A 23,510-nucleotide genomic window follows, 5' to 3' on the forward strand; every position below is an offset into this window, starting at 1 on the left:
TAAGCCGGACTTTACTCCAGACAGGGAGTGCCGCAACCTCAGTGATGGCACGCTCAGGGTAACAGCAGATGCCACAACGACAGGAGATGGATCACTTAACAATTACACTGGGTCAGTAATAACAAGCAGCGGCTACAGTCCAAGAGGAATACACCAATATTCACCACAGCTGTATCCACACATTTTTTCCACACCAGCAGTGCAGCCAATGACAGCTAATGCTGGACAAACCCAGTATTCAGGCATGCAGCAGCCAGCAGTTTATGCAGCATATTCTCAAACAGGCCAGCACCACGGATTGCGCACTAATGGCATCAAGACCGAAGGAGGACTACCGCAAGCACAATCTGCACTACAGATTGGATGCCTTAGTTACAGCCCAGGATTTGCTGCACCCCAGCCTGGCCAGATGGCATATTCCTATCAGATGCAAAGTTCTAGTTTCACACCATCACCAGGTATTTATGAGAGCAGCAATTCTGTTTCCAATTCGACTTCAACGGTTCTCAGCAGGATCACCCTTCCTGCACAGCATGTGGCCAGAACCAGTATGTACAGTCTTATCCAACTTCAACATATGGCACATCCATGACCTCGAATGATACTGTTGATGGTACCTCTTCAACGTCAACACCTTATCAGCTACAAGATGCCATCCGACAGCACCATCACAAACATTGAAAAAGAAAGGGACTCCAAATCAGACAGCAAATTGATTTGACCACTTCTTGGTTCCTGTGGCACATGGACGGTGATGGCATTCATAACCAAGAGAGACATTTGACTATGATGATTGATGGTTTTTGGACTCGCACGAATGATTTGGACTTATTGTTTAATCACTGTTCCCAAGACTTGTATATACCTTAACCTATCTACCTGTTTTTTGTTCAGTTTTCTCAAAGTGTACAGAAAATATGTAACATATAAAAAAGGGGGGATGTGGTGATGTGCATCAATGTAAATGCATGTAGGCTAGCTAGATACTACAGAGACATCAAACACACACACCCAACCAATAGATCCGTTAGACAGGACACGACCAATGGACATTCACGATACACACAGAGGAGACACCACCACAGGAGGGCATTACACCAACCCATATATAAAGGACACCACACACGTGATCTGCCTCTTTCCAATGGAGACAGTCAGTGAGTAGAGACACAGGGTTAATTCAATATCACTCCCACCACGTGGATTGCAGCAACTGGTTGGTCAGTCTGGGCAGCTATCGGAGGATGAGCAGTAGTGTCGAACCCGAGTAATAGAAGTGTAAATAGTTTAATAAACGTGTTGAAGTTATCTCCACGTCGGAACCTCCCTTTGTCAAGTGCACCACAAGGAAGCCGCTTATGTTACACCTACAACATAATAAATCAGGAGGATGGAAGGATATGTTCTGGGGGTGGTTGCAGAGGACCAAACGGTTTCGTAAAGGGCAGGCAACTTTCCAGTAACATCAGGAGGCTATTAAATATGATCATGACCCCATTGAAGGGGCATGTACAGGAGGTGATGGTTTCTATGGATGTGGAAAAGGCTTTTGACTGGGTGGAGTAGCAGTACCTGTTTGACCTTCTGGGAAGGTTCGGGTTTGGCCCGAAGTTAGTGGCGTGGGTGCGTCTGTTGTATATGGCCTTGGTGGTGAGTATACGGGCAAATGAAACGAGTTCACGGAGTTTCCGTTTGCACGGGGAACAAGGCAGGAATGTCCGCCGTCGCTGTTCGCGCTGGCGATAGAGCCCTTGGTGGTGGCCCTTAGGGGGCTAGTGGAGTGGCATGGGATTGTGAGGGGGAGTAGGGACAACCAGGTGTCGCTGTACACAGATGATCTGCTGCTGTTTGTGTTGGACCCATTGGAGAGTATGGGAGAATTATGGACATTAGAGGGGTTTGGGCCTTCTCGGGTTATGTTGTATGTCGGAAAGAGTGAGGTGCTTCCTGTGAATGCGGGAGGTCGGGAAGCCAATATGGGGCCGTTGCCATTTAGGGTAGCCAGGGACAGGTTCAGGTACCTGGGGGTCCAGGTGACGATGCACAAGTGGAACCTGACAACATTAGTGGAGGTGAGAGATGACTTTAGGAGATGGGATACGTTACACCTGACATTGGCAGGGAGGGTCCAGGTGATTAAAATGAACATTCTGCCAAGGTTCCTGTTTGTATTCCTGACCCTCCCGATCTTCATCCCGAAGGCCTTTTTCCGGAAACTGGATGTAGCGATTCAGGAATTTATATGGGCGGGGAAGGGACCTAGAGTGAAAAGGGTCCTGTTATAGAGGCAGAGAGGGGGGCTGGTGCTACCAAACCTGTTTCATTACTATTGGATGGCGATGCGGAGGTGAGGCGGTGGTGGGAAGGAGAGGGCTTAGAGTAGGTTAGGGTGGAGGAGTCATCCTGTAGAGGGTCCAGCCTGAGGGCCATGGTGACAGCGTTGCTTCCGCTGGCACCGGGGAGGTACACGGTGGTGCAGTACACAATCTGGGTGTGGAACCAGTTGAGGAGACACTTTAGAGTGGAGGGGATGTCGGTGCTGACACTGTTGTGTGGGAACCATGCGTTTAAGCCAGGGGAGACAGATGGCATATATAGAAACTGGAGGGAGGTGGGGCTGGTGAGAGAGCGGGATCTATATCTGGAGGAGAGGTTTGCAGTTCTGGGACAGCTGCAGAAGAGGGTAGAGCTGAAGGGAAGTGAGTGCAGGTTTATGCTCGTAAGGGACTTTGCACGGAAGGAATGGAGAGGGTTTCCCAAACTGACGGAGAACACCTTGTTGGAGCGGCTGCTGCTCCGGATGTGGCGGTGGAGGGTAGCACTGGTGATATAAATGGGTGGCTGTGGGAGCACAGGTGGTGAGGATTAAGAAAAAATGGGAGGAGCAACTTGGGTGGAGGGGGGCGGGGGGAAGATAAGATGGGGACTGTGGAATGAGGCAATGCGTAGGGTAAATTCGATCTCCATGTTTGATTCAATTTAACATGGTGCATGGGATGCATATGATTCGGGCGAGGATGAGTGGGTTCTTCCAGGGGGTGGCAAATGAGTATGAGAAGTGTGGGCGAGGGCCAGCGCGCATATGTTCTGGGGCTGGGAGAAGTTGGAGAGTTTCTGGGAGGTGGTGTTCGGGATGCTATCGACGATTATGGGGGCAGAGGCCTGGCCGGATCCGATGGTGGCGATTTTTGGGGTATTGGAAATGCCAAAGCTGATGGAGGGGAAGAGGGCTGATATTGTGGCCTTTGCCTTTCTAATTGCCCGCTGAAGGATTCTGTTGGAACGGCTGTCGGATGTGGCAGCCTGGCCTGGGGACCTGTATGATTTCCTCTGGCTGGAAAAGATCAAGTTCGAATTGAGGGGATCTGCGGAGGGCTTTGAGACACGGTGGGAACTGTTCATGACAATGTTTGAGGAATTGTGACGGAATGCCGGGAGGCGGGGGGGGGGGGTGAAAAGGGGAAAAACAGGCACAAACTGTGAAATGTGGGTAATGTTTTTTAATTAATTTTTTGTACTTCTAAATATGTTTGTAATAAAATACACTTTAAAAAAAAACTACAAGAGTATGGATACAAGTAACTATCACTGATTTGCTTAATGAAATAGATTTAAAGGGAGAAATTAAATTTCTAACTAAGACTATATCACAGAAAAGCCAACAGCTTATGAAAAGCTTAAGCAATTCTTCCTTGACTTCTTCTTGAACTTTTCAGCCTCGTGTAGGAGCGAGTTCCAACTGCATGTCTAAACACTTTCTACTGCATACCTTCGAACATAGAGAATACATAGGAACAGGAATAGGTCATTCAGCCCCTCAAGCCTACTCCGCCATTCCATAAGATCATGGCTGTTCATCCACTTCTATTTCTTTTCCTCCAAACTATTCCTATATCTCTTCATGTCATTGGTATTTAGAAATCTGTCAATCTCTACTTTAAACATACTCAATGACAGAGCTTCCACAGCCCTCTGCGGTACAGGATTTCCAAGATTCACAGCCCTGAATAAAGCCTTTCTTTTCATCTCAATCCTAAGTGGCTTGCCCCTTATTCTAGACTCTCCACGCATCTTACTTGCATCTACCCTGTCTAGCCCTTTAAGTATTTCATAAATTTAAATTAGATCACCCCTCATTCTTCGAAACGCGAGAGAATACAGGTGTAACTTCCCCAATCTCACTTCATAGGACAGTCCCACATCCTGCGAAGAAATCTGGTGAACTATCACTGTACTCCCTTCATGGAAATAATATCCTTCGTAGAATCCTTCGGCCCATTGAGCATGTAAAACACCTGACCTGCCTACCGAATCCCATTTTCCAGCACTTGCCCCATAGCCTTGAATATTATGACATTCCAAGTGCTCATCCAGGTACTTTTAAAGGATGTGAGGCAACCCGCCTCCACCACCCTCCCAGGCAGTGCATTCCAGACCGTCACCACCCTCTGAGTAAAAAGGTTTTCCCTCAAATCTTCTTGCCCTCACCTTGAACTCGTGTCCCCTCGTAACTGACCCTTCAACTAAAGGCAACAGCTGCTCCCTATCCACCCTGTCCATGCCCCTCAATCTTGTACACCTTGATTCTAAAGTAAAACTGCACGCATTATTCCAGGTGCTGCCTAACCAAGGTTCTATACAATTGAATTATGAACTGAATTTTGTTTTTCTTCGTGTTACCTTATTGGTGAGTAATTGGCAAACTTGCGGCACATAATCAATGAGACAACCACCACTTGGAAAAGGTGGGATATGGAGAGCAGAGGTCCCACCAAGCGCACTGTATAGGGATAAGAAAAAATTTATTTAAATGAAAATTTAAAAATAAACACAGCATCTCATTGTGGAATAACTCATGTAAAAAGTCAGCACAAACAAATCCAAAATTATGGATCGTTCATCCCAAATGAAACCAAAACTTGATTGTTCTGCAAGTGGTTCGACTCTGAACTGAGTCCGAAGTAAAAGTAGCCAGCTATAATCAAAGTTATATCGACTCAAATGTCCCTGACGCTGGTAGACTTTCACAATGTGATGTAACAAGTAACATAGGTGCTCATATTTTTTGCCTGTTTATAGCCAGTATTTCTTCCAGCTCATTAAGACTAGCCCTTCAAAGTACCTTTTGTCGTCAAGAGGTAGTCATTTTTAACAACTTTGAGAATGTGTTTTATATCTTTATAACAACTGCAGCTCTACTGAATACATTTACCTGCTGAGTAATTGGGACATGTACATAGCTTCCACATTTTAATTTTGTTTGGTAAACCTAGATTATGACCTATTTATTTGAATGAGATTAAAAACTCTTCCCTTTATTCTAAATGATGTTTTGGTAAAGGTAGAATGTCACACAGGTGAAGCTTTGTAACAGTAAAATTGAATACAAATGTTTTTTTTTTAAAAGTACAGAATTTCATTCTTTTAAATCAAAATATTCAACTCGAAGTTGTCACAATTCTGCTCAATTCGAGCACTGGAAATTGAAACTGAGAACTGAAGAAACAAAAACCACCACCCGATAAATTATGAGCAGCAAAATGGAAAGAAATCCCCAGATTTTCGAGGAAAAATGCCTAAAGAAGATGAGGGAACACAAAACAAAGGCAAAAAAGTACCGTGATTAAACAATGTATGTGAAAAACTATGAAAGTTAGCTGCTATAGAGCCAAAGGCAGAAAACCCACAGCTCTCCCCAAGCATCTGCAAGTTAACAAACAAATGAGTTTTAAATGAAGCAAACTCACATCACCTTATTTAAGAATACTGGGAGGGCTTCTCCAACCCCCCGCCGGATCGGAGAATCCTCAGGGGCGGGGGGGGCAGCGTGAATCCCGCCCCGCGCCGACTGCCGTATTCTCCGGCGCCGGTTTTCGGGCAGGGGCAGGGATCACGCTGCGCCGGTCGGGGCCATTGGCAATGGCCCCCCCGGCAATTCTCCGGGCCCTGAAGGGCCGAGCAACCGCCCGGGTTTTGGCCAGTCCCGCCGGCGTGAAATGGACATGGTCCATCACGGCGGGACCTGGCTTGTAGGCCGGCTACTGAAGTCCTCGGGGGGGACCTGGCTTGTAGGCCGGCTACTGAAGTCCTCGGGGGGACGCGGGGGGATCTGGTCCTGGGGGGGGGCCCCCATGGTGGCCTGGCCCGCGATCAGGGCCCATCGATCTGCGGGCGGGCCTGTACCGTGGGGGCACTGCTTCCTTCCATAGCGGAGCCCTACAGAGGCCGGCGCGGAGAAGAACCCCCCTGCGCCTGCGCAGGCAACACACCGGCTGGTCTGCGCATGCTCAAACCCACACTGGCTGGTCTGCGCATGCGCAAACCCATGCCGGCGGTTCTGCGCATGCGCCAAATCGCACTGGCCCTTCGGCGCCGGTTGGCCCCAACCCCTCCGGCCCCATCCTAGCCCCCAGAAGGCTGGTTGGCCGGACGCCGCAGTGGTTCGCGCCGTTCTTGGTGGCGGGCCATCCCACCAATTTCAGGAGAATCCCGCCCACTATCATCAATGTTCAACCTCCGTAGCAGCCCCACCGCCCCTCCCATCGATAACCTATCGAACTGCCCCTCCAACTTCTCCGCCAACAACTCCTTAGTGTCCACCTCGACTATCTCATCTAACAACCGTCCATGCTCCTCCCTCCTCCTCCTGCCCCTGTGTGCCTTGAACCCCCTCGGACCACTGCCTTCAACTGCTCCCAGAACACAGCCACTTCCCCATTCTGATTAATCTCCACGTACTCCCCGATTGCCGATCTCACCTCTTCACAACCCCTCATCCACCAACATACAGTGCAGAAGGAGGCCATTCGGCCCATCGAGTCTGCATCAACCCACTTAATCCCTCACTTCCACCCTATCCCCGTAACCCAATAGCCCCTCCTAACCTTTTTTTGGTTACTAAAGGCAATTTATCATGGCCAATCCACCCAACCTGCACGTCTTTGGACTGTGGGAGGAAACCGGAGCACCTGGAGGAAACCCACACAGACAGGGGGAGAACGTGCAGACTCCGCACAGACAGTGACCCAGCAGGGAATCGAACCTGGGACCCTGGCGCTGTGAAGCCACAGTGCTATCCATTGTGCTACCGTGCTACCTGCCTCGCACTAAGCCTCATCTCCAGCTAGTGCGGCGCATGATCGGATATCACAATCCCTGCATCCACCCCCAACAACACCGCTTGGCTCACCACAAAGAAATCAATTCTTGAATAAACCTTATACACGTCTGTGAAGAAGGAGTACCTCCCCGGTTCTTAAACCTCCACGGATCAACCATTCCATTATGCTCCATAAACCCTCCCAACTCCTTTACCATCCTCACCCTTCCCATTGACTTGGGGCTCGACCTGTTTCCCCCCTTGGTTCCATCACACAATTAAAATCTCCACCCAAAACCAACTGGTGCGTATCCAGGTCTCAGCAAACCCCACATCATACCAATTTGGTGCATATACGTTGACCAGCACCACCTGTGTCCCCTCCAGCACCTCACTCACTATCACATATCTCTCCCCCCCCCCCCCCGCCAAGGTCCCGCACTTCTTGTTCAACAAAATGGCTACTCCCCGCGACTTCGAGTCAAACCCCGAGTGAAATACTTGTCCCACCCATCCCTTCCTAACCTGGTCCTTCACCTGGAGGTGCATCTCCTGCAAAAAGATCACCTCCGCCTTCAAACTTCTCAGGTACACAAACATCTGTTAATCGGCCCGTTTAACCCCTGGATGCTCCACATTCCACTTGGTAGTGGAGGCTTATCCCTCCACTCTCCTTGACAATCTGCCATCATCCCCCTCTGGCTCTGCCTCTTCTAATATCACCCTATATTGGGCCCACCCAAGACGGCCCCCTCTCTCTGTCCATGACCACGCTCAGTCTCCAACTCTGCCATGTCGCAATCCCCCCCCTCCCTCTCCCATCTCCCCCTCCCATCTGGCCACCCCTCACGGTCTCCTCCCCCACCTCATCTCCGTTCACCAGCAATATCTTGCCAGCGTGGCAGCTCTCGCTCGAAGGCCCCCCGCACCCCCTCACCAGCCCCTTCTGTGCAAACGGCCTCTACCCACATGAATGCCCCTCAACTGACAATCTCACCTACTGGACCTGACTGTATATATACACACTCCTTACCCGTAAAGCAAAAACATCTCAAAACGCAAATTGACCCTTCCAAAAAGAAAAACACCAAATTTGCAGAGCTGTGAGGAGGATGCAGAGATGCTTCAACAGAATTTGGACTGATGGTGGTGGGCATAGAATTAATATCCCCCCCCCCCTCTCTTCCTCCCCCAACCCACCACCCCCAGTCAAAAGAAAAATGAAAACCACCCTCTGGCAACACACAATAACCATAACTTCCAGCCTTTGCAGATACAGCTCCTCCATCTCACACCAACTCTCAGCTCTCCCCTAGTTTATGGTCACTTATAAAATCATTGGCCTCTTCTGGCATTTCAAAATAGTACTTCCGGCCTTCAAAAGTGATCCATAGTTTCACCAGGTACAGCACCCCACTCCGAAACTTCCTTCAGTACAACACGCCTCTTTGTCAGCTCCGCACCAATATCTTGATATATTCGGCCACGATTCCCCTTCCATTCACAGTCACGCTTCTCCCTGGCCCATCGTTGAATCTTCACCTTCTCAACAAATTTGTGCAACCGCGCAAACACTGCCAGCAGCGGCTCCCCCGCTCTCGGCCTCTACATTAAAGCCCTGTCCACCTCTGGGCCTTTTTCCAGCACTCCCTCCTCCACCAACCCGGCCAGTATCCTAGACACATATTTTGTGGTGCTCGTTCCTTCCACACCCTCTGGCAGCCCCAGAATCCATAGGTTCTGTTGCCTGGACCGGTTTTCTTGCTCCTCCACCTTCACCCTCAACGACTTGCATAGGTCCCCCAGGGCCCCCACCTCCAAGGAGGCAATCTGATTGCTCTGGTCGAACACCACCTTCTCTACCTCTCGGATATTCATCCCTTGTGCCTCTACACGATCCATCAATCCTTGCAGAGGTGCTACTGCTCCCTCAGTGGCATTTGACCAGTCACCATGCATCTCCTTCCTCTGCTGGCTAAATTAGTCTTTGAAGAAGGCCATCAACTGTTCCATCTGAGCCTTTTCCACTGGTGACAACCCTTCCCCCTCCACCATTTTTGCAATTGTTGCTGCGCCATAGGTCCCCTCCAATTCCTTAGCCAGGTTTTCAACAGTTTTTTGCCGGGTCTGGTACCCAGTAGACATATCAATCTTGGAGAAACCTCTCCATCCACACCACTTTCCTGCTGGAGCTATCCCGCTAGCGGGTATAAATTGCCCAAACCGACATCTTCGATGTCTCGCTCCTTGGCCGCCACCAGAAGTCCTCCCTCCAACAGCTGTATCCAATTCATTCTTGAAATTATATAACGTTTGGCCTCAACTACTTTCTATGGTAGTGAATTCCACAGTTTCACCATCTCTGGGTGAAGAAATTTCTCCTCACCTCAGTCCGAAAAGATTTACCCCTTAGCCTCAAACTATGACCCCTAGTTCTGGTCTCCCCCACCATCGGGAACATTCTTTCTGAATCTACTCTGTCTAATCCTGTTAGAATTTTATAAGTTTCTATGAGATCCCTTCTAAATCCAATGAATATAATCCTAACCGACTTAGCCCCGCCATCTCAGGAATCAGCCGAGTAAACCTTCACTGCACTCCGTCCATAACAAGAACATTCTTCTTCAGATAAGGACACCAAAGCTGCACACAATATTCCAGGTGTGGCCTCACCAATGCCCAATACAATTGCAGTAAAACATCACTATTCCTATACTTAAATCCTCTTGCTATGAAGGCCAACATATCATTTGTCTGTTTACTGCCTGCTGCACCTGCACGCTTACTTTCAGCAACTGTTGCACGAAGACACAAAGGTCTTGCTGAGTATCCATCTCTCTCAATTTACATCCATTCAAATAATAATCTGCCTTCCTTTTGCTACCAAAGCGGATAACCTCACATTTATCCACATTATACTGCATCTACCATGAATATGCCCAGTCACCCAGTCCAAATTCTGTTGAAGCATCTCTGCATCCTCCTCACAGCTCACCCTCCCACCCTCTGCAAATTTGGAGATAATACATTCAGTTCCCTCATCCAAATCATTAATATATAATGTGAAGAGTTGGGGTCCGAGCACAGATCCCTGCGGTACCCCACTATTCACTGCCTGCCAATTGGAAAAAGACCCATTTATTTCAACTTTTTGCTTCCTGTTGGCAACCAGCTTTCTATCCATCTGAAGACACTACCCATATCCCATGCGCTTTAACTTTGCATAGTAAACTGTTATGTGAAACCTTGTCGAATACCTTCTGAAAGTCTAAATAAATCACATCCACCGGTCCTCCCTGGTCAGCTCTACTAATTACATTTTCAAAGAATTCTAGTAGATTTGCCAAGTATTTTCCTTTTGTAAATCCGTGCTGACTTTGTCTGATTACGCCACTGCTTTCCAAATGCTGTGCTGTGAAATCCTTGACAATGGACTCTAGCAACTTCCCTACTGCTGACGTTAGGCTCACTGGTCTAGTTTTCTTCCTGTTTTCTCTCTACCTCCCTCTTTGAATAGCGGGATTATATTAGCTACCCTCCAATCTGTAGGAACCATTCCAGATCAAAGAATTTTGGAAAATGACCACCAATGCATCTACTATTTCTAGGGCCACTTCCTTAAGTACTCTGGGATGAAGATTATAGTCCCTGGAGATTTGTCGGCATTCAATCCCATTAATTTCCCCATTTCTTTACTAATACTAATTTCCTTCAGCTCCTTACTGAAACGTGTTGCTCAGGACTTCCAGTACATTACTCATGTCTTCCTTTGTGAAGATAGAAGCAAAGTAAGAATTTAGTTCCTCAGCCATTTCTTTGTTGCCTGTTATGAAGTCCCCCCTTTCTGACTGTAAGGGGCCTTTAGCTCTTATCAATCTTTTTCTCTTTACATACTTATAGAAACATTTACAGTCAGCTTTTATATTCCCTGCTAGCTTACTTTCATATTGTATTTCCCCTTCCTAAAATCAATCCCTTGGTCTGCCGTTGAAGAATATTAAACGGTTCCCAATCTTCAATCCTATTGCTTTTTCTTGCTAATTTGTATGTCTTTTCTCTACTATCTCGAGACAAGAGCTGGTTTAGCTCAGTGATCTCGACAGCTGGTTTGTGATGCAGAACAAAGCAAGCAGCGCGGGTTCAATTCCTGTACCAGCTGAGAATTTTGAATTCTCCCTCTTTGTACCCAAACAGGCGCCGGAATGTGGCAAGTCGGGGCTTTTCACTGTAACTTCATTGCAGTGTTAATGTAAGCCTACTTGTGACAATAAAGATTATTTATTATTATTTCTAATTTCCCTTGTTAGCCATGATGGGGGCCACAGTTCCCTTTCCACTCTTGCACCAAATAGGAATAAACAACTTTTGGAGTTCACCCATTCATTACTTGAATACCTGCCATTGCCTGTCCATGTCCTTTCTTTCAGTAATGTTTCCCAGTCCACTGTAGCCAACCCATCCCTCATGCCATCACAGTTACCTTTACTGAGGTGCAGGACCCTGGTCTCAGAATCAACATAAATCACTATTAACCTTGATAAAGTATTCTATCATATTATGGTCACTCATCCACAAGGGTTCTTTCACAAATAGATTGCCAACTAATCCTTTCTCATTGCACAAAACCCTGTCCAAGATGGCCAGTTCCCTTGTTGGTTCAACATATTGGTCCAGAAAACCATCCTGTATACACTCCACAAATTTCTCCTCTACCTTCAGCGAGTTGGTCACACCGCAGATTAGGATTGGTGAGGGAGACAGGGAATGGGTGACCAAAAGGCAGAGAAAGAGCAGGAAGGCAACGTAGCTGTCCCCTGCTGTCATCTCCCTCCAAATCAGGTATACCGTTTTGGATACTGTTGGGGGAGATGACTCACCAGTGGAAGGCAGTAGTAGCCAGGCTCATGGCACCGTGGCTGGCTCTGCTGCACAGAAGGGCGGGAAAAAGACTGGCAGGGCTATAGTCATAGGGGATTCAATCGTAAGGGGAGTAGACAGCCGTTTCTGAGGTTGAAAACGAGACTCCCGAATGATATGTTGCCTCCCGGGTGCAGGGGTCAGGGATGTCTCAGATCGGCTGCAGGACATACTGAAGGGGGAGGGTGAACAGCCAGTTGTTGTGGTGCATATAGGCACCAACGATATAGGTAAAAAACGGGATGAGGTCGTACAATCAGAATTTAGGGAGTTAGGAGATAAGTTAAAAAATAGGACCTCAAAGGTAGTAATCTCAGGATTGCTACCAGTGCCACGAGACAGTCAGAGTAGAAATTCAAGAATAGACAGAATGAATACGGGGCTTGGGAGATGGTTCAGGAGGGAGGGGTTCAGATTTTTGGGACATTGGAGCTGGTTCTGGGGGTGGTGGGACCATTACAAATTAGATGGTCTACACCTGGGCAGGACTGGAACCAATGTCCTAGGGGGTGCCTTTGCTAACACTGTTGGGGAGGTTTTAAACTAATGTGGCAGGGGGATGGGAACCAGATTAGGAAGTTAGAGGTCAGTAAAGAGGCAGCAACTAAAGCCAGTAACGTACTAGATAATAAATTCAATGTGACTAAGGTGAAAAGTAGACAGGGAAGAGATGATGAACACAAAGGAACAGGTGGTCTGAGGTGCATTTGTTTCAATGCGAGAAGTGTAGCAGGTAAGGCAGATGAATTTAGGGCTTGGATTAGTAGCTGGGAATATGATGTTATTGGTATTACGGAGACTTGGTTGAGGGAAGGGCAAGACTGGCAACTAAATATCTCAGGGTATAGATGCTTCAGGAGGGATAGAGAGGGAGGTAAAAGGGGTGGAGGTGTTGCATTACTGGTCAGAGATGATATCACAGCTATGATTAAGGAGGGCACGATGGAGGATTCGAGCACTGAGGCAATATGGGTAGAGCTAAGAAATAGGAAGGGTGCAGTAACAGTGTTGGGACTTTACTACCAGGCCTCCCAAAAGTGAGCGTGAAGTAGAGGTACAAATATGTAGACAGATTATAGAAAAATGTAGGAGCAATAGGGTGGTCGTGATGGGAGATTTTAACTTCCCCAACATTGAATAAGACTCATGTAGTGTTCGAGGCGTAGATGGAGCAGAATTTGTAAGGAGCATCCAGGAGAGTATTTTAGAGCAGTATGTAAATAGTCCAACTCGGGAAGGGGCAATACTGGACCTGGTATTGGGGAATGATCCCGGCCAGGTGGTTGAAGTTTCAGTCGGTGATTACTTTGGGAATAGCGATCACAATTCCGTAAGTTTTAGAATACTCATGGACAAAGACGAGAGTGGTCCTAAAGGAAGAGTGCTAAATTGGGGAAAGGCCAAGTATAACAAAATTCGGCAGGAGCTAGGGAATGTGGATTGGGAGCAGCTGTTTATGGGTAAATCCACATTTGAAATGTGGGAGTCTTTTAAGGAAAGGTTGATTAGAGTGCAGGACAGACATCTCCCTGTGAAAATGAGGGATAGCAATGGCAAGATTAGGGAACCATGGATGACAGGTGGAATTGTGAGACTAGCTAAGATGAAAAAGGAAGCATACATAAGATTTGGGCGACTTAAAATTGATGAAGCTTTGGAGAATATCGGAAAAGTAGGACAAATCTCAAACCTGCAATAAAGAAGGCTAAAAGGGGTCATGAAATAGCTTTGGCTAACAGGGTTAAGGAAAATCCCAAAGCCTTTAATTCGTATATAAGGAGCAAGAGGGTAACTAGAGAAAGGATTGGCCCACTCAAAGACATAGGATAGAATTTGTGCGTGGAGTCAGAGGAAATGGGTGAGATTCTTAATGAGTACTTTGCATCGGTATTCACGAACGAGAGGGACATGACGGATGTTGAGGCTAGGGATGGATGTTTAAATACTCTAGGTCAAGTCTGAAATGAAATGTAATGAAAATCGCTTATTGTCACAAGTAGGCTTCAAATGAAGTTACTGTGAAAAGCCCCTAGTCGCCACATTCCGGCGCCTGTTCGGGGAGGCTGTTACGGGGGCATAAGGAAGGGGGAAGTTTTGGGTATTCTAAAAGGCATTAAGGTGGACAAGTCCCCAGGTCCGGATGGGATCTATCCCAGGTTACTGAGGGAAGCGAGGGACGAAATAGCTGGGGCCTTAACAGATATCTTTGCAGCATCCTTGAGCAGGGGTGAGGTCCCGGAGGACTGGAGAATTGCTAATGTTGTCCCTTTGTTTAAGAAGCGCAGCAGTGATAATCCAGGGAATTATAGATCTGTGAGCTTGACATCAGTGGTAGGCAAACTGTTGGAGAAGATACTGAGGGATAGGATCTATTCACATTTGAAAGAAAATAGACTTATCAGTGATAGGCAGCATGGTTTTGTGCAGGGAAGGTCATGTCTTACAAACCTAATAGAAATCTTTGAGGAAGTGACAAAGTTAATTGATGAGGGAAGGGCTGTAGATGTCATACACATGTACTTCAGTAAGGCGTTTGATAAAGTTTCCCATGGCAGGTTGATGGAAAAAGTTAATTCGTATGGGGTTCAGGGTTTACTAGCTAGATGGTTAAAGAATTGGCTGGGCAACAGGAGACAGAGAGTAGTGGTGGAAGGGAGTGTCTCAAAATGGAGAAAGGTGACTAGTGGTGTTCTACAGGGATCCATGCTCGGACCACTGTTTGTGATATACATAAATGATCTGGACGAAGGTATAGATGGTCTGATTAGCAAGTTTGCAGATGATACTAAGATTGGTGGAGTTGCAGATAGCGAGGAGGACTGTCAGAGAATACAGCAACATATAGATAGATTGGCGAGTTGGGCAGAGAAATGGCAGATGGAATTCAATCCAGGCAAATGAGAGGTGATGCATTTTGGAAGATCTAATTCAAGAGCGAACTATACGGTCAATGGAAGAGTCCTGGGGAAAATTGATGTACAGAGAGATCTGGGAGTTCAGGTCCATTGTACCCTGAAGGTGGCAACGCAGGTCGATAGAGTGGTCAAGAAGGCATACAGCATGCTTTCCTTCATCGGACGGGGTATTGAGTACAAGAGTCGGCAGGTCATGTTACAGTTGTATAGGACTTTGGTTAGGCCACATTTGGAATACTGCGTGCAGTTCTGGTCGCCACATTACCAGAAGGATGTGGATGCTTTAGAGAGGGTGCAGAGGAGGTTCACCAGGATGTTGCCTGGTATGGAGGGTGCTAGCTATGAAGAAAGGTTGAGTAGATTAGGATTGTTTTCGTTGGAAAGACGGAGGTTGAGGGGGGGACCTGATTGAGGTCGACAAAATTATGAGAGGTATGGACAGGGTGGATAGCAACAAGCTTTTTCCAAGAGTGGGGGTGTCAATTACAAGGGGTCACGATTTCAAGGTGAGAGAGGGAAAGTTTAAGGGAGATGTGCGTGGAAAGTTTTTTACGCAGAGGGTGGTGGGTGCCTGGAACGCTTTGCCAGCGGAGGTGGTAGAGGCGGGCACGATAGCATCATTTAAGATGCATCTAGACAGATATATGAACGGGCGGGGAACAGAGGGAAGTAGAGCCTTGGAAAATAGAAGACAGGTTGAGATAAAGGATCTGGATCGGCGCAGGCTGGGAGGGCCTGTTCCTGTGCTGTAATTTTCTTTGTTGTTTGTTCTTGTTCTATTATACTGAGACTAATTTGGCTCACCCAATCTATATGCAGATTAAAGTCATCCATCATCACAAATGTTCCTTTATCACATGCATCTCTGATTCCTGTCTAATGCTGTTCCCAACTTTAGGACTGCAGTTCGGTGGTTAGATGTTGAAAGGATTGAAATCTAGAACTAAGGGAATAATTTCAGAATAATAGATCACCCATTTAAGACTGAGAGGAGGAATTACTTCTGAGAGGCCATGAAACCTTTGAATTCCCTAGCCTGGACAGCTGTGGAAGCTGTCATTGGATGTGTTCAAGTCAATGATATGACACGTATTTGGAAAGAGAGACACACGACCTCATCCTCACCAATCTACCTGTCATAATAATAATAATAATCACTTATTGTCACAAGTAGGCTTCAATGAAGTTACTGTGAAAAGCCCCTAGTCGCCACATTCCGGTGCCTGTTTGGGGAAGCTGGTATGGGAATTGAACCCACGCTGCTGGCATTGTTCTGCATTACAAGCCAGCTGTTTAGCCCACTGTGCTAAACCAGCCCCGTCATTAACCAGTTCATAGTACTATTGGTAGGGGGAAACACCATGCAGTCTTCCTGGAGACAAAGTCCTGTTTTCACAGTGAGAATACCTCAGTAGTGTTGTGTGGCACTACCACCCTGCTGAGTGGAATACATTCAGACCATTACATGCAAAAAGGAAAAGTGTTGCATTATATAAAGATAGTGATGTACCACAGGGATCAGTGCTGGGTCCTCTGTTATTTGTGATTTTTATCAATGACTTGGATGATGGAGTTGAAGGTTGGGTTAGTAAATTTGCTGATGACAACAAGATTGGTGGAGTAGTGGATAATGTGGAGGGATGTTGTAGGCAGCAAAGTGACATTGATAGGATGCAGAGCTGGGCTGAAAAGTGGTATGGGAATTGAACCGTGCTTCTGGCCTGCCTTGGTCTGCTTTCAAAGCCAGCGATTTAGCCCTGTGCTAAACCAGCCTTTACCACAGGTTGAGGGAGCTAGGGCTTTTCTCATTGGAGCGAAGGAGGATGAGAGGTGACTTAATTGAGGTGTATAAGATAATGAGAGGGATAGATAGAGTGGACGTTCAGCGGCTTTTTCCTCGGGTGGATGCAGCTGTTACAAGGGGGCATAACTATAAAGTTCATGATGGAAGATATAGGAGGGATGTCAGAGGTAGGTTCTTTACTCAGAGAGTGGTTGGGGCGTGGAACGCACTCCCAGCTATGGTAGTGGAGACGGACACTTTAGGGACTTTCAAGCGGTTATTGGATAGGCTTATGGAGTGCACTAGAATTATTGGGAGTAGGTTGATTTGATCTTAGTTTCAGACTAGTTCGGCACAACACCGTGGGCCGAAGGGCCTGTACTGTGCTGCACAGTTCTATGTTCTATTAAAATAAAAGGTGTATAAAGTTGCCAGAAAAGGTAGTAAAACTGAAGATTGTGAGCATTTTAGAATATAGCAAAGGAGGACCAAGATACTGGTAAAGAAAGGGAGAATAGAATAGAAACTAGCAAAACTGTAAACACCTTAAAAAATATATTTTTATCCAAGGCTTTTATCCAGCATGGCAGCACTGTTGCTTCACAGCGGCAGGGACTCGGATACAATTCCCAGCTTGGGCCACTGTCTGTGCGGAGTCTGCGCGTTCTCCCCATGTCTGCATGGGTTTCCTCCGGTGCTCCGGTTTCCTCCCATTAGTCCGAAAGATGTGCTTGTTAGGTGAATTGGACATTCTGAATTCTCCCTCAGTGTAACCCGAACAGGCGTCGGAGTGTGGTGACTAGGCGATTTTCACAGTAACTTCATTGCAGTGTTAATATAAGCCTACTTGTGACACTAATAAAGATTATTATTACATATACGTGAAAACATCAGAAGACCAAAACATCAACATGAACAGAAATCACAAGTCCCCAATCTCCGCCAATACCCCACCTTCCTAATTTGTCCCCCTTATTCCACCCACCCCCACCCCAATCCCCTCAATCTACCTCCAGGTTAAACCCTCCTCCGCACCCCGCAAAGCAAACTTGACCTTCTCCAACATCAGGAATTTGACAGGTCACTCACCAATACCCCTTTGGCGGCTCCGAGTCCGGCCAACACTACAAGACCTGTCTCTGGGCTATCAGGGAGGCAAAGGCCAGTACATCAGCCTCTCTCCCCACCTGGACTACCGGATCTTCCGACACAATGAATAGCGCCACCTCTGGACTCGGGGCCATCCCCACACCCAGAATCTTCGACATAACGGGCGGGATTCTCCGCGAACCGGCGGGGCGGGCAACAACAGCGCAAAGGAGTGGCGTGAACCAATTTGGCATCGAGCCGCCCCGAAGGTGCAGAATACTCAGCACCTTCAGGGGCGAGGCCGGCGCCGGAGTGGTTTGTGCCCTGCCGGCCAGCGCGGAAGGGGCTTGGCGCCAACCGGCGCCGAAGGGCCTCCGCCGGCTGCCGCGAGTTGCCGAATTCACGGGATCACCAGCGTCATCCCAGCGCATGCGCAGGGGAGATCATCTCCGCGTCGGCTATCGCGGAGGACCACAGCAACTGACGCGGAGGAATAGTGCCCCCATGGCACAGGCCCGCCCGCGGATCAGTGGGCTCCGATCGCCGGCCAAGCCACCGTGGGGGCAGATCCCCCTGTGCGCCCCTGAGGACCCCGGAGGCTTCCCGCGCAGCCAGATCCCGCCGGTAAGTACCTACTCTAATTTACACCGGCGGGACCGGCCGAAAATGGGTGGCCACTCGGCCCATCGCGGGCCGGAGAATCTCCCGGGGGTGGGGGAGGCGCTGCCAGCTGTTGCCGACCGGATGGGCACGGTTCCCGCTCCCACCAAATCCCCGGCGCCGGAGAATTCAGCAGCTGGCGGGGGCGGGATTTACGCCGCCCCCGCCGATTCTCCGACCCGGCGGGGGGGTGGGAGAATCCCGCCTAACATCTGAGAACTCCTGCCTGAACCCCCTCAAGCTTTGGATACACCCAAAACATGTAGATGTGATTCACGGACCCCCTCCCGCACCCCCCTCCCTGCACACCGCCCACACCTATCCTCCACTCCTGCAAAGGACCGGCTCATCCTGCCAACCGTCATGTGTGCACTATGCACCACTTTGAACTGGATGAGGCTTAACCTCATACATGACGAGGACGCATTCACCCTCCGTAGGGCCTGTTTCCACATCCGGGCCCACACCTCCCCGCCTAACTCCTCCTCCTATTTCCGCATAACCTCCTCCACCGGTTCGCCTTCCCTCCCCATCAACTCACTGTAGATATCCAACACCCGTCCCTTCACAATATCATCCTCCAACAATAACTTGTCGTGGAACACCGGGATCCTGGGAAGGATGGCACATCTCTCCTCACAAAATCCCACACCTGCAGATGCCTAAAACCATTCCCTTTTGGCAACTCGTACGTCTCCTCCAACTCCTCCAGTCCCACAAACTTACCCCCCATAACAAGTCCCTAAAGCACTCTTTATCCACCTGACACCACCCCGGAACCTTGCATCCAGCCCTGTTGGCACAGACCTGTGATTGTCGCATATCAGCGCCCACAACGACATGCCATCCGACTCGAAATGGTGCCTACACTGGCTCCACACCCGTAATGCCAAAACCACTACTGGGCTCACAGAGTACCTGACCGGCATGAACCGAAAGGGCGCCAACAACACTGCCCTCAAAGCCATCACTCTACACAACGCCGTCGCCATTTGTCCCCACATTGATCCCTCCCCCACCGCTCATTTTCTCACCATTGTGATGTTCGCCTCCCAATAATAATACATCACATTCAACAAATCCCGTCTGGACCTTCCCTATCACTCCCGGCACACAGTCCTCTATTCGCAATGCCAGCACCTTTGCCAATATTTTCGCATCAACATTAAGCAGTGATATCGGGCGGTGTGACCCACACTGCTCTGGGTCCTTATCTTTCTTCAAAATCAAGAAGATGGAAGCTTGCGACAATGTGGCGGGGTGGGGGCAGTGTATGTGTACAGGGAAAAGGCGAGTAGGATGTTGGCCCACCAGCTGAGAAAGCAGGCAGCAGGGAGGGAGATTGGTAGGGTGTAGGATGAGAAAGGTACGGTGCTACCTCATCCCTTGCCTCATTGTACAGCCTCACTTAGTTGCCCCAGCTCCGCACCAAACTTCTTATAAATCTCCACTGGGAACCCATCCGGCCTTGGGGCCTTCCCTGCCTGCATCACACCACGCTGTCCATCACCTCCCTCAGCCCGATCAGAACCCCAGTCCCTGTATCCTCTCTTCCACCACCCTGGTAAACTCCAACCTGCCCAGGAACTGTCTCATCCCCTCCTCCCCAGGCGGGGACTCTGACTCGTACAGCCTCCTGTAGAAGTCTTCAAATACCACGGGCGGGATTCTCTCAGCCCATGCCAGAGAGCGGAGAATCGGCGGCATTGGCGCGGTGCCGTTCGGGGGCTGCTCTACACGCCCCCCCCCACCCCCCCCCCCCCCCCACCCCCGGCGGATATCCGCCCGGGATGGGCCGAACAAAAAAATCTGAGTCCTGCCGCCGCCGTCCACGTGTGGTCTTACCCGGCGGGACCTCGGCCTCGGCATCCGGGGGCGGCCTGGTGGGGATGGTCTGACCCCGGGGGGGCCTCCGCTGTGGCCTGGCCCACGATTGGAGCCTACCGATAGGTGGGCCGGCCTCCCAGGCTGGGGGCCTCTTTTGCTCCAAGCCGGCACATGTAGCCCTATGCCCTGTTGCGTCGGGACTGGCGCGCAGGAGGGAGCCACTGCACATTGCCACCAGTCGCAGTGCGCATGCACGCATTGGCATCTGTCGCAGTGCGCATGCACAGCCCCGATGCGCCCACGACGCCGGCATCGGCAGCTGGAGCGGCGTGGGTCGCTCCAGTGCCGTTCTGGCCCCCTGTAGGGGTCAGAATCACTGCTCCTGAGGGCAGGTTTACGCCGTCCTGAAATACGACGGCATTTTCGACGGCGTCAACACTTCGCCTCAGCATCAGAGAATCCCGCCCCCTATTCACCCCCTCAGCGTCCATCACCACCAACCATCACCTTTCTCATCCTTCACCCTACCAATCTCCGACATAAAGGAAATTGATATGTACATTGCGATCGGCACAGTTACCCTTACTGTTTGTGTCGTGTATAATATGTAAAAAACGTCAATAAAAACATTTTCTAAGAAAAGGATACCAAACAACTTATCTGTTTTTCTTCTTATAGTGCGGTGGGATCTTATGGAAGTGCAATTCTCCGTTTTTGACTGCAATGCCAGCCTAGATTAGGTGCTTAAGTCTCTGACGTGTAGTTTGTACCAATTACTTTCTGAGTTGAGTATGCATCCATTAAGTCAAGGCTAACACACTCACCAGCTTAACAAATACTTAGCCACCCAAATGGTAAACACAGCTTGCTTATCAAAATGGGAGTGTGATATCTTTAACCTTATCGTACAGATGTGAAGAACTTGTCATAGAGAATGCTGAATTATTTTGCTAAGTGTCAATGGGCAGGGATGAGGACTACATTTGATAACCCTGGAAAAGTCAAGGGCTTTGTGCTGCGCAATTAACTTCTGCCCATTAACTACAATTTTGGAACATGCTGACTTCAAGCTCCGACACACTTCATTGATTTCTGCATCTAGCCAGCACAAACTGTGCTGTTGATTGACTGGGTGCATGAGAAGGAGGCTAATATCGTGAGTGACTAGCACCAGTTAAAGCTTGATTACAATTCTTAAAGTTAGCCTGCACGTTAAAGGGAAGGTGCAATGCGACTGGAGCAGGTATCGGCAGTCATACAAAAGTTCATACAGACTCGAAACGTTAACTCTCGTTTCTCTCTAAACAGATGTTGCCAGGCCTGCTGAGCTTTTCCAGATTTTCTGCTTATAAAAAGTGAGGGCAACACGGTGGCGCAGTGAGTAGCACTGCTGCCTCACGGCGCCAAGGTCCCAGGTTCGATCCCGGCTCTGGGTCACTGTCCGTGTGGAGTTTGCACATTCTCCCTGTGCATGGGTTTCGCCCCCACAACCCAAAAAGATGTGCAGGGTAGGTGGATTGGCCACGCTAAATTGCCTCATAATTGGGAAAAAATGAATTGGGTACTCTAAATTTATAAAAAATCAACACAAAGTGAATCTGACCTGGGGAGCATTGAATAATGACACAAAAGAGGAGACAGCAGGCTCTAAGGTTTTCCGGTGCAGCACTGGAGGCCATGTTGTAAGAAGTGAAGCAATGATGTGGAGATGCCGCCGTTGGACTGGGATGGGCACAGTAAGAAGTCTTACAACACCAGGTTAAAGTCCAAAAGGTTTGTTTGGAATCACTAGTGTCATAATATACACCAGTATATCATGGTGCAGACACACACACTGATGGACACACAGCAAGACCAATCAACACACACAACACCGCAGCCAATCACCAGTTAGAGCACACGCACTATATAGACAGAGGGCATCAGAGTTCCTGCTCATTCGGGATGCAGCCTCTTAGAAGGACAGAGCTTACAGCTTACAGCACAGATCTTCACCATGTGCTGAGTGCATTGACTGGTTAGGACAGGCATAGGTCTTTAGTTTAATCTAACATCGTGTTAACCAACAGTGAAAGTATGTTCAACAGTTTCTAACTTAATAAAATAGTGATGTACTATTTTAAGTGTTGGTGGCCTGTATGTGTTCCACGGATCCAGAACACCCAACACATCAACTGGCTTTCGGAGCACAGCTCCTTTATCAGGTGATAAAGGAGCTGCGCTCTGAAAGCTAGTGATTCCAAATAAACCTGTTGGACTTTAACCTTGTGTTGTAAGACTTCTTACTGTAAGACGTGAAAGCAGAAGAGATGTTCTGTACCTGCAGAGGGTGAGGAGGCAGTGGGAACAGAACTGACATGATTTCATGAGTGGTCTAAGGCATCTTCAAATGCCATTCCCTACGAACCTCAGACACTGCTCAATTCACCACCCCCCCAACACTTACTGACAACAATCTGTAGGAATCAGACCATAACTCGCCATTCATATGATCCATGATGCTCACACACTTAGTATCATTCCAAGCCTTACACTCACATCTGAAAGCTTGCACAGTGCCAGCTATTCAACTATGTCAGCTAAATTGCCCAAACATGTTCTTTAATACCCCCTGACACACTCCCCTCTCTTGCCGGACAAGGCAGAGCAAACCTGGGCCTAACCAAACTGAAACATGTGGCTGTATGTCCTAAGTCTCATGGAGGAGGGGGTGCTGGCTATTGTTGGGATGATTGCTGTAGCTATGGTCAGTTGCAGGGCTGAAACTCTCAAAGATCATTGCAGCTCTAGCCAATGCAAGATGGTTCCAAACATGGCAGCCACTATCCATCAACTTGTAAGCTTTTTAAAAAAAACATGGTAAAATAACTCACTTGAAAGAAACAGGGGCTGCATCATCACAGCCAAGGTAGGTGCTATGAGGATAAGCAAACAGCAATTGTTATTTTGGCTAACAAGGAGGTTAGAATACCCAATTTTCTGATCAGTTAAAAAAGTGCCAGGAGCAGACTTGTTGTTTTGGAGCAATGCTATAATTTCTCTGCAGATTTTCACATAGTTTTATCTTATGATGTATCACAGAAAAGCCCGATTATTTTCTCCACCAAGGCATTCTTATTCAATTCTTTCCCCTTTCTTCCTCTGTTCCTGAAGATGCTACCGCTCAACAGACTTCATGTTTAACAAAGAGACAGTTGGTTTCCGTTCTCATTAGGATTTC

At 48.4% G+C, this 23,510-nt stretch overlaps 1 protein-coding gene across 4 annotated transcripts in view; it reads right to left on the minus strand.

The window, feature by feature from the left end:
* The window catches only part of babam2 (BRISC and BRCA1 A complex member 2), a 374,337-nt gene that overhangs the window by 81,804 nt on the left and 269,023 nt on the right, over nt 1-23,510 (minus strand). For all 4 annotated transcript variants that reach the window (XM_072500140.1, XM_072500137.1, XM_072500138.1 and 1 more), the window contains exon 8: nt 4,681-4,780. In XM_072500140.1, coding sequence (XP_072356241.1) covers nt 4,681-4,780 — 100 coding nt within the window. The remainder of the gene's footprint in view (nt 1-4,680; nt 4,781-23,510) is intronic.

The sequence above is a fragment of the Scyliorhinus torazame genome, chromosome 4, assembly GCF_047496885.1.
Source record: "Scyliorhinus torazame isolate Kashiwa2021f chromosome 4, sScyTor2.1, whole genome shotgun sequence".
Classification (NCBI taxonomy): domain Eukaryota; kingdom Metazoa; phylum Chordata; class Chondrichthyes; order Carcharhiniformes; family Scyliorhinidae; genus Scyliorhinus; species Scyliorhinus torazame.